Consider the following 12620-nt stretch of genomic DNA (forward strand, 5'->3'; position numbering starts at 1 on the left):
GAAGAAACTCTCAATGCAATTAACAAAGCCTATCCTATATAACTGGATAGTTCCTCCCATTCCTCAAATTTTGATATATAGCGTATTGCAGAACAACGTTGTAGCTGGTCCATTACTACTAAAAAATACATATATAATTACATCTTTCTTATTTTGCATCTTACCTGATGACCTTAAAGGTCTTTTCCAACCTAAATGATTCAGTGATTCTAATTGTTACTGTCCAGACGCCAGGATATTAAAACATCTAGCAGAACTGGCAACACAGAAAGCACATTTGCCAGAAATACTAGCAGATATTAAGTAGAATGACTTCAAAATACATATCCTAATCCCCAGTCTTTTTACCAGCTGACAATTTCAAGACTGTTCATCTAAAAGAGTTGACAAAAGTGCGCTAGTTCAAGGAGAATCTGCTCTTGCAAAAGGCCATTTTTTAGGTCACAATCAAAAAAGTCACAAGGAACACTGAAACCAGAATGCAGCAGTAATAAGCACAACAAAATTACTAGTGCTTTGTTTGCAACATCCCTAAGAAAAACAAAAACAAACAAACAAAAAAACCCACACCTTTGGTTTGAAATGAATATCCTTGTTTTGGATAAAGTTTATTTTTTATCCAAAGTAGTTCACAAAAACAGCATTTCAGGTTTTGCATCAGGAGACTACAGATTTTGCTTTAAACAACAGCATTCTCATTCATCCTTATTATTTCAAACTTGAAATTAATAGTCTTCAAGCAAATTGTATGCGTATTCCCCACCATGATATTGGTGCTACTGATGCTTTTACATCATTCCTTGTTTGTTAAAATATTTTTGCCTAATAAATGCTTTTTACTTTTGAAATGCCTTAGTTTACAAAAATCTGTTTCTTTCTGCAAAATGCTTATTTGAAGGAAGAGTTGATGCATAGCATTTTTTTTTAAAGGCCCAGGAGAAAACAAGGTTTCATTACATCAAATGTTAGAGAAGAACTATTTAGTGCATTAGAAAAACTACAGCATAGAGAAAATAGATAAACTGCTGTCTAAATGAACTAACAAGTGGGAAGCATAGAAATCTGAACAGATTGATTTGATATTAGTGAAACAGAGATAAATGTCAACTCAATTAACAAATAGCATCACTCAACGATCATGACTGCAAAGAATTCAGTAGTTACCGAATTTTTATTTATTTATTTTTTTAACGTAGAAGCAAGAAGAAGAAAAAAGTTGTCCTTCAGGAAGAGAAAGACTCTAGAGCCCTAATTAAGAGCTATTTTACTACAGAAAAGCCATGCAAAATAGTACTAGAGAGATCCAGGGAAACAAGCTGCATGGGAAATGCTGAGTCACAGCCTGAACCACTGATTGATCACTTGGGGAAAGGATTAGGTCAGCTCTGGGAGCTCACGTGAAGGCAATGCGTCACTCCTCTTAGACCCCCCCCCACGTCAGGGCTGACTGCCAGCAGGTAAGGATCTCTTTTTGGAGATCCCTCTGTTGTGAAGTTTTTCCCTACAAGTCTAGATCTTTGGATACAGGTGAGCATTCTTTTCCCGTTTGTTTCTTGCTACTCCACCATGTTAATCTTTCCAACTGAAATACAAACTCACAGAAGAACTGCTACAGCTCTTCTGTGCGCCCAGCAGAGCTGCGTGCCCAGCAGTTTTCCCTACTTGGAGGGAACTACTACATTGTCTATAGTTTTTCTTCAAGAACAGAAAATAAAGTCAAATACAAGTGAAGGCACGTACAGATGTGGTAGTTTTGTAGTGATAATTTCAACTTTTATTTGCATGAAATATGAGAACTGTTATTTAAATGTTATCCAGTGGATGTCAGCAGTGTTTCTTGAATTCACAAGGTATGATGAGAATATTCCAGTAATATTCTAGAAGTCTTACAACGATTTCTACTTATTCTTGTTTTGCAATTTAGCAATTAGATTCAAATCAAAAGAATTTTTGTTGAACTTGTAGCTGTTTGTAAGGTATTTATTTTGGTTTTGAATCTTCAAGCTATGAAAGGTAAATATCACTTTTCTTCTGCTTTGAATTACATTAATATTATATTTTGTTTTAGTTCAATATCATTACATTTACAAACATATACATTAGCATTTGAATAGTGTTACCAACATTGCCAACAGAAAAATTACTTTTACTGTATAATATAGGCACAGACTATGCATGCTTTGGACTTCTCCTAAAGTGTCATTAAAGATCAGACAACCATGGGTGTATGATCTACATACGTCAGCATTGTCATGGAGGAGAGAATGCTGTGGCATTACTTAGGCACTGCACAAAAGAACGAGACTTCTGTGATTTACTAAAATCCTATAACATTTTCTGAATAGCAATGGCTCTGCTCAGTATTAAAATCTCCATCTAAGAAGAGCACTTGGGCAACAAATTACAATTACAACAACAGTAGAATTGCTGTTCCCTACCTGCTATGAAAGCACAAGTATCAAAACAAGTACTACTTCATGATGATGATAATTATTAAGCAAACTGTCCTTCCTGTGTTCATTCCCTAAAGCAGAATGTTAATCACTGTCATGCTCATATTCAGCCAAGAATATTAAGTTTTCCTTTCTAGGTTAAGTTTCCATTCCAGATGGGCAAAAGAAACCCCAGAGATTACTTGTGAAGTTGCGTTTAAAAAAAAAAAAAAAAACAAAAACCAGAAGGACAGAAGGAAAGAATACTCCCAATGGTTTATATTACTAGGAAAGTAACTTGCTGACATGACAGAATGTTTATATTTGTATTTAAGTTTCCATATGCCACTGCTTTCCTCTATTAGGCCTTCAGTAAAAATGAAACAGCCTGAAAACATGAAGGAAAAAAACAAACAAGGATAACTTCCTGGATTTTTGAAGTGGTTTCCTACTGTAATAAGGACAGAACTAGATAGTATTAGTGTCAGGAGAAAGTCACCATCCGTGTCTGATGGCCAGAACTTTCTCAGTAAGAATCTGCTTGCACATATAGAATATGAATGATACTTCAATACAGGTGTACACAAATGCTATTCCATGTGTTCAAAGAGAAAATCAAGCATATATTTGAGAGCACATTTCTAATCCCATGTATAGTTCTGCTAAAAAATACTTTTAGAAGGCGTCTCTTTTTCTTTAAGGCAAACAAAGCATTGAGAAAGGTATCTTCATTGGTAGGGTATCTTTGTATCATGGTTTTGTTTTTTGGTTTTCAGTATTCCGCATTCATAACATCATGTAGTGCACTGGGAGTTAAAGTGTTAATGCTCCAATTCTGGGTACCTATTCCCGCCCCAGGTGGGGCGGTCTCTTACTGCATGGCAGTGGATGCTGGAAGGTGCTTTCCTAGCTGTAGCAAGCTTTTCAGGTTTGACTCAGTCTCAAGAATTCTCTCTCTCCTATCTTATTTGACTTATTAGTCTCAATTTCAATTAGATTGTATTATATTGTGTTATCTTGCATTCTGATATCATAATTAGTAAAATAAGTTTTCCTCCATAGATTGTTGGTTTTTTTTTTTTCCTTCCTTCCTTGAGCCCAGCTCCCATCTCCCTATCCCTTTTCCCTTCCCATTTTGTGGGGTCGGAGGGGCAGGGGCCTACTGCCCCCCCGTCACGGGCATAGATTGATCCAGTTAACTCTGTGACACTTTGGTATCTTCATTTTCAGAAAAAGATACTTTTTTTTTTTTTTTTTTAAATAAACTTAAGAATGCACAGAGGCAACCAGAGTGCCTTCTCCAGTTCTGAAAAGAGATTCCTTGTCTCTTTCCACCTCACTTGAGTCTTCTCTTCCTAACTCTTAGCTTTCTCTCAAAATAGAAAATTAGAGAACTTGCTTGTCATTATTTTTTGATTAAAAAATTTGCTTAATTAAATAGTGTGTCACAATGTGCATTTTAAGTACACTAAATTTATACATTTTCTCATCCAACATTCAATTTTTTTCACCTTTTACATATAGCATTATAATTTACTGAAACATTTCCAGAACTGAAGGATACACAGTATTAGCTGTTCAATCAACCTGCACTGACATACTGAATTTAACATGCCACATTGAATTACTTATTGTTTCTCTAACCTTACGAAGTCAATCTGAGCCAGAGACATCTGCAGTTTAGTAGACATATTTTCTAAACACCTGCTTCATCAACTACTACATAGTATCACTAGTTTGAATGGAATAGCACTCATCATACCTTATACATTTTTTGGCCTGTCTACAAAACTCACTTTTTTTTTTTTTTTTTTAATTAATTCTTCTTCGCTCTAGAGAAAAAATATTGAAAGCAATATTTTTACTAGTGTAGCACATAATGAAGTTTTTTATGCATTGTATTAAAGTTACTTTAGTTCTCAAAAAATAAAATAAAAATAAAATCCCCAAACCCACAACCAGGGCACCTAAATTTTCGAGTGCTCTTTTATTGATGAGGAGCAGAACAGTACAGGCGTACTGAAATGCCAGCACTCTCTTTTTAAGGTTTCTTCTTTTTAATTAGAATCATATTAATATGTATTTATGCATATGTAAAACATACTATTAAGAAAAGAGAATAAAGTACATCCAGTTCTCCTCAAACATGATAGTAAATGACATTTAACAATAAAAACTGAAGGCAATATAAGATAATATAAGCTATAATTTTCAAGTATTTCATTGCCTGAAAATCATCCAAGACGACTGCTTTCAGCATTTTTTTGCCTTTCATGTGACTAACAGAACTGCTGTATAAAACCTGGCATGCCACGTTACAGGACTGTAATTTTATTTTTTCTTTTTTACAATAGATAACGTAGTAAGGGTTATTTTGCAAAGAAATTAAGGAAGAGGTTATCAAGCATAAATTGTTTCAATATTGCATGTAAAACTAATAACAATATTAATTTTTTAAGACCACATGCAACTTTAACTGGCTGATCAAATGAGAACTGTGAGATGGACTTGTAGCAATAGTTTAGGAAACAATGCAACAGTTGTATTTTAGAGATTATGAAGAAAGAAGTACTGCTAGCTCTCACTATTTCCCTGCTTCCACGGCAGGATGTGCATCCTGTCTCTGATTCATCTTTGCCTACATCTCACTGAACTCCTGCTCTTAACTTGGAAGCAATGAAACAAAACAACTGATTCTAGTTTAGTTTCTTGCACTAATTGTTTGATAGCGAATAACTGAAATAAGAACTATCTTCAGTTATTTCAATGCTACTCTAAAAATCCTGAGACAAAAGACAACCTGGTTTTGTAAAGTAAGACTTACACAGACAGACCTGCAGAACTACAATTAAAATACTCACTTGAACTATAAATATGAGTAACCTTAAACTTTAAGGAAACTTATTTCTTTTACAAATAGGGGCCCCGCTGATTTTATTTTCTTGTTTTACAATACATCTTAAAGACAGAAAACAATCTGTGTTACCATTTGTGCTAAATCTTTATTTTAAAAAAAATAGTATAGTTGTAAGATGGTATCATATATTTTTATTTCTCTGTCAAGCCTTCTGTAGATGAGAAAATGAAAGGCATGCTCCTAAGGTTACTTACCCATGAAGTTCAGATAGCCATCTCCTCCAAGTGTGTGAGTAATGAGGCGAATCAGTTTATGAAGCTGAATTCCGCGATCAATAACTGGAGTTAGCGGTGTGAACACACTCATGTTTGTGTACATCTCTGCATCCATCAATCGAAACGCCAATGTCTTATCACCAACAAGTGCCTATAAAAAAAAAAAAAAAATAATGTGAAAGCCCCTAAGAATACTAGAAGAGTTTCTAATGTGTTTTTTTTTTGTGTGGTTTTTTTTTTTTATTTGCTTTTTGGGTTTTTCTATTTTGTAAGGGGAGAACTTGAAAAATCTGTGAGGAGTCAAGAATGTGGCTTGCTGAATATGACCTACTGCTAGCTCACAAACCAAACAACTTGCCTCTACTTATGACCATAAGGTCACAGTAACCCTGCTTTCTAATTACTGCAGCAATTATATTGTTTGATATATACCACACCCATATGATTACACAATCTGCTGTCAAAAAGAAAAGCCTAAGTTGAGACAGGGACATCCCTGAGCTGAGCCCTGCCCAAATCCCTGATCCAGCTGCCCACTTCACTTGTGCAACTCTGTGCTGGTGTGTATATAATAAATCAGCTCCCAGCCATCTAACTCCAGCTACGGTATTATGTTTTACATGATGGTATCAAACCACACAGTTAATTCTGAATACCTTTTTGCTTATGTACGTAAAATGTTAGCTTCTACTCAATAAGCCGCAAGTAGCCTATCATTTTAGAATTTCTATAGGAAAAACATAAAATGAGAAAGCAAACACCTCAAGTAGAGTTCCTGGGATGCGCAAATAAATGTTATATGCTATCAAGAATATGATGTTTTCTGATTTTACACAAGGGAGCAATATAAAATAGTATTTCTACCTAAAAACAGCAACTGAATTACTAACTTGTTAGTGTTTACAGTACTTAAGGCCAAGCAAATCTTTTTAATAACAAGAATTATTCTAATATATTAGTACACAGGTAGTTGGAAATGTTTGGGATTGTTTGTATGTAAACCTGTAACTTTTGTTCCATCAGCTTAATTCTCATTTTATACTCTATTATGAAAACTTACTATGTTCCCAGAGACAGCTGAGTTGTAAACAGGTGAAGGTGAAAAACCCATCAACCTTTAGTTTTCAGACTGGCAATATAATTACATAAATAGATAATTCCCCCAAAGTACTCTTATTTTATTAGGGAGGAGAAAAAAAGAGAGAATTCCTATCTAGGAATGGAAAGACTGCAGTGCTAAAATGTTTTGTATTAAGCAGACTTGTGTATTCACACAGAGACAACAAGTGTAACTGTAGTACAACAGACAGTAGTCTATCTGGCTTAGCACACTGTCTCCAAAAACAGCCAATAGCAGATGTGAAAGAACAGAGCATGAAGGGAGCCAAACTATTAGCAATACTTCCCAAAAACGCTATCACAAATAGACAGATGTTGAAACATAATGTTGGTATTCAGAAGTTTTTCAGAAATCTTCTGTGAAACAAATTCAAACTCTTTTGAAATTATGTAAACACGGTGCAAACATAGCACAACATGACAGAATTTGCTTCACGCTGAAGAAATAAGGGAGGAACAACTCTTCTCTTTATGCATAATCTGGTATTTCTTCATTTAATTTAACATCCCTTAATCTTTCTCCTAGAAATTGAAGCAACTATTCACATTTTCTATGTAGGTCATGGCTTTGTAAACTGATGCTCTTCCAATTTTAATGATCTATCCTAAAGAGTCTCGGTCTATATAGTTTTCTTTTTTGAAAGCCATTCCATACATCTGATTATTCTTATCAACTCTGTCAACTTCTCTTCCAGTTATGCTGGTTGTCCTGAGATACAGGACTACACCTGCCTGCAACATTCAGGTGCAAGTAAACTATGAAAGGCTACAGTGATATACTGATTTTGCTTTTTGCTATCTTTCATCATAATTTCCAGAAAAATACATGCTTTCTGACTGCTATTAGCATTGACTTGATATTTTCATATGTGTATTATAATCACAGGGCCCTATACTCTGTTTACAGTCTGTTCATAAACCATTATTACATGTAAGAAATTGGAATCATTTCAGACTCTTATGTGCTTCATTGCATATCATTACATCACATTTTATCTATCATCCTGTTTTGCTTCTCTGTCCTACTTTTCACCTCTTCACATATCATCCTGGTGTTCATCTGCAATCCACAAAGCTATTTTTTTGTTCAAATCTGAAATATACATACAGCTCTTAGCCCAAAGAATAAGATTCTAAAATAAAAATACATTGTCATACGAAAATATTAATAAAATCCAGTATGAAATAAAACTGTAACGCTATACGGGAGCTCCTTCAAAAGTAATGCCTCCTATTCTATTACCCTGGCCCACAGAGTCAGAGGCCACTGTTGATGGTATGACTGTAGAGGTTGAATCTTCCCTCAAACATTCCACTACCTTCTCTTGCCATGCAACAGATGGCAGCAGAGGGGCAGTCTAACAAAAATGGTGTCTGACGTGGCAGTGCATATAGAGCAAAGATGTGTCATTGAATTCCTCTATGCAAAAAAAAAAAAAAAAATAAAAGGCACCCATTGACATTTGCAGATGCTTGCTGAATGTTTATGGAGACCAAATAGTGGATGTGATGAAAAACTTAACGTAAGCCAGCAGTGTGCTCTTGCAGCTTGGAAAGCAAATAGTATCCTGGGCTCCATCAGAAGAAGGGTGGCCAGCAGGGACAGGAAGGTGATTGTCCCTCTCTACTCTGCTCTTGTGAGGCCCCATCTGCAGTGCCTGGGTTTGTCAGAGAGCTCCTGGAGAGGGTCCAGAGGAGAGCCACAAAGATGGGGACTGGAGGGGACTGGAGCACCTCCCCTACAAAGACAGGTTGAGGGAGCTGGGCTTGTTCAACCTGGAGAAGAGAAGGCTGTGGGGTGACCTCATTGCAGCCCTTCAGTACCTAAAGGGAGCCTACAAACAAGAGAGGAATCAACTCTTTGAGAGGGTAGATAACGGCAGGACAAGGGGAAATGGTTTTAAGTTGAGGGAGGGAAGATTTAGGTTGGATGTCAAGGGGAAATTCTTTACAGAGAGAGTGGTGAAGTGCTGGAACAGGCTGCCCAGAGAGGTTGTGGATACCCCATCCCTGGAGGTGTTCAAGGCCAGATTGGATGGGGCCCTGGGCAGCCTGGTCTAGTATTAATTGGGGAGGTTGGTGGCCCTGCCTGTGGCAGGGAGGTTGGAGATTCATGATCCTTGAGGTCCCTTCCAACCCTGGCTATTCTGTGATTCTGTGATATGTGAGCTCAATGAGGTGGAGGATGGTGCACTTCAGAAACACTGCTGTCTTAGAAACAGTAGATGCAGATATTTATGACAGCAGCATGCAGGCTCTTGTTTATTGCTTGTGAAAATGCATAGCTAATGGTGGTGACTATGTAGAAGAATTGTGTTATGGAGCTGAGAATTTGCTCTATTGAATAGTGTTATTGTGCTCTTTGTATCTGCTGTATTTTTCATGGAAAGGAATGGGAGGTATTACATTCAGAGCAACCTTCATGTTTCAGGATGAAGACTCATCTTTTATAAAAGCATATAAGCAGAAAAATATGCATTTCCAAGTAATACCTTAATTTTTTGCCAGGACAGGGACTCCGCTCTTGTGCTCTAAGTGAACACTGTGAAACAATCTCATCAATAGGAAGGCAAATAAGCACTCAAAAGCAAGTTGATAAATTCTTATTTTATATGAAAATATAGATCTTGTTTTAGGCACTTTTGTTGACTTATGTCAACACAGAAAATACACATCAGTCTCTTATGTAAATGAAGTATCTGAATAAAGGTTACTTAAACCTTTTATAAGAAAACTATTTTTCCTTTGTTCTTATTTTTAAGCTTTAATATTAGAAACTCTAAACTATCATGTTTACTGATACCTCAGAAATAACAACTACAAAGACAGTGGGAATTGAGTGCTATCTAACTAAACATTATTTTTTGTTTTTCCACATGCAGAATCACTACAATTGCTGTGTTTTGCACCAAGTTGTTAAAGAACATGCCAGTTAGATCTCAAACTAGAATTGGAGCTTGCAATCCTTTAAGAGATGAAACATTTTTCTGACGGGAATAAAACCATTTCAGACAGTGATTCAGTAAGTAAATCTACTAATTTGTCATGTTGTTTATGCTTATCATAAGCAGTGCTCCAGCCTACCTTATGGAAACTAGAATTTTTGAAATTATAAATTACATGCTTTCTTATGTCCTCTGACAGGCAGGCAAAACTGGAAGGTAGCATTTGTTTGTTAAATTACAAAACTGAAAAGTAACACCACCCACCCAATGCAAGGAAGGATCAAGAATAAACAAATCAAAACAAACAAATAAAAGAAACACAACAATAAGCCTACATGCAGTGTCTGAGACTTGCACATATCTGAAGCTGTTTCCTATCTTTCCCAAGTCAAGATTGAATTTTAATAACAAAAACCAACTAAACTAAACTCATCTTCTGTGCACTTATATATGATAAATAAATAAATAGGCATTGTCTACCATACCTGGTCATGACTCTCTGCATATGCAATATATTTCTCATCACATCGTCTGTTTGTTAATGTATACACAATGTTGCCCATATTCCAGTCTTCATCTTTCAACTCCTTAATTATCTACAGAAATAAAGGAAAAAAAATCAATCAGAAGTTATTGCTTTTTTTTTTTTTCCCCTCTACTGAAAGCGTAGTACTACCTTTCTTCATTATTTTGGCATACAAATTCTCAATGAATGGTGAACTAAATTTTGAAGTTATGAGCTTTCTCTGATAATCAAAAAAGATTTCTGTTCATTATACGTCTATGTATTTGATATTCCGACAAAAAAAAAAAAAAAAATAGCAGTGACATCAAGAACACTGATATGATGCTGTAAAATTTAATGTTCTCATGGTAACTGGCTACGCACTCCTCAACAACTTTTTTATTCTCCCCTTCATAAATTCTAGCCCTGAAAACATTCAGGCGCTGATGCAGCATATAACATACTAAATGTAACCTTAATCTGAACAAATACAGTCACTGTTATGGCAGCTATCACTTCTTAGCTACTTTTTACAGATCCATCAGAACAAGTTTACGGCACCCTGGAGATCTTTCAGATCTAAAATTTCTTTTAGAAAGTTGCTCAGAAAAACAGGTGATTAAAACATATATACTCAAAAGCTAGAGAGAAAAGTCATTAAGGAATTGATAGACTGCAATATTTACACTCCCAATCATTTTAGCTTTACTTTTGTCCCAAAAATGTGGTAACAAACTAGGCACATAACTCAAGCTTGTCCTCTGTGGTTACTTATTTGCAGCTACCTTACCTAGAAGATTTTTGCATCACTTACGTTTTTGTAAAATCAGCATGCTCCTGAACTAAAATAAGAGTAAACTAAAATAAGACACTACAGCAGAAATTGCTGTAATAGTACAATAATACATTCATAATAGAAAAATCCAAACATTTTGATTCTAAAAATTTAAGATTCTTTTCCTGTACAACATAAAATTCAGCCACATTTATTTTACCTATGCAGAAAATCACTAATTTTTGTCTGTCAAGGTGTGGCAGGGAAGTTGAACTAATAATGGGAATAAATAAATAAGTAAAATGGGAATAAAAAAATAAATTAAATTAAAACAAAAACAAAAACAAAAAAAAAAAAAAAAAAAAAACCATCATCACAACAGGTTATTATAAAATTATGTGCCCACACTATATTCAGGATCTAAATTTCTTCCCAATCCAGAGTTCAGTGATGCTGTTAGGAAGCCTGGTATGTTTGTCTTCTGCATGGAAAGAAGGCAAACTGTTTTTCAGCAGATCGGCCCTCTACCTACTAGTTACAAAAAATGAAAGATTCTGAAGTTAATTCACTTCTTATTTTAAGCTACTCACTACATTTACTGGGGCATTAATGCTCATATAAAACATTTATTGTTTTCAGATTATCATGATAGCCCCAGGGATTAGGATGCAATCTTATATCTAACTGAAAAACATTCTCTAAAACATTAGAAAAAGCCTTTTAAGATTGTTTCATTCTTTTATTGTTTCATTCTTTTTTCTTGTGATTCTCTGTAACCAGGTAAATGTGATTTTTATCTTTATGACAGTCAGCGTTCATTAGCATATTATTGTTCTTGAAGAGCACTTACAGAGTTATTATTCTTTTTGTAACCCCATGCTGCGGATTGTTGGTGTTAGAGTAATTACCTCATGTTTACTTTGGTTAAATTTTAAATATCCCTATCTATGCTCAGTGCCAATTGCTACACCCGATTTCAGAAAAGTTCATTGTATGTTTTTGTTTGTTTCTCTCTAACTTATGTGCATATGGTTATCTTATTATTTACGTGTTCACATTCAATATTGACTATACATTCTACTGTTGCTCCAAGTTATAGGTTACTTCAAATAAAATCAGTGTATGCCTGTTGCATTGGATAAAGAAATGAAATCAGCTAAAATGCAAAGAACAGCCCATAATCTTTCTCATCTTCTCAAACCTGAGATATGATATCTGACAGCTCTCATTTCATCCACTAATATCTGTGCTCAAGACTGTCAGAATTTATTCTAATAGGGCATTAAGTTAATGGATGAGGGAGACAGTTGAATTCATCAGCAGAATTCCTGAAAGTGTTTCTATATATGTGCAGTTAGAAAAACACAGCACTCTGAAGAGCAGAATGTATTTTTAAAACACATTTTCTCACCTTTATCCACTTATCTGGAATAGCCATGGCTAGTCGATAATCAAATCCTCCTCCTCCCTCTGCAACAGGACGGCAAAGAGCTGGCATTCCAGAAACATCCTTAAATGATACACAACATAATTTGGCTAGCATAGTAATTATTTGTTCAGCTTTTCCATCATACAGTTGTACTCCAATGTACACAAGTGCTATGTAAACTCTAAACAGCCTCTGTGATTGACTGGGGAGAAGGGGATGAGAAGGGGAAAGAGAAAGAAAAATCTATGTGTGATTGCAGCACAGACTTACTCTTTGAATACAA

The 12620-nt window shown here is 35.3% G+C and overlaps 1 protein-coding gene across 1 annotated transcript in view; it reads right to left on the reverse strand.

Annotated features, from left to right (window-relative positions):
• The window catches only part of GBE1 (1,4-alpha-glucan branching enzyme 1), a gene marked incomplete at both ends in the record, with an annotated part of 147284 nt that overhangs the window by 48635 nt on the left and 86029 nt on the right, over positions 1 to 12620 (reverse strand). The window contains 3 exons of the mRNA XM_079549548.1: positions 5544 to 5715; positions 10114 to 10224; positions 12320 to 12418. Of these exons, the coding sequence (XP_079405674.1) occupies positions 5544 to 5715; positions 10114 to 10224; positions 12320 to 12418 (382 nt within the window). The remainder of the gene's footprint in view (positions 1 to 5543; positions 5716 to 10113; positions 10225 to 12319; positions 12419 to 12620) is intronic.

The sequence above is a fragment of the Tetrao urogallus genome (genome assembly GCF_951394365.1).
Source record: "Tetrao urogallus genome assembly, chromosome: 1".
In the NCBI taxonomy this organism is placed as follows: Eukaryota; Metazoa; Chordata; class Aves; order Galliformes; family Phasianidae; genus Tetrao; species Tetrao urogallus.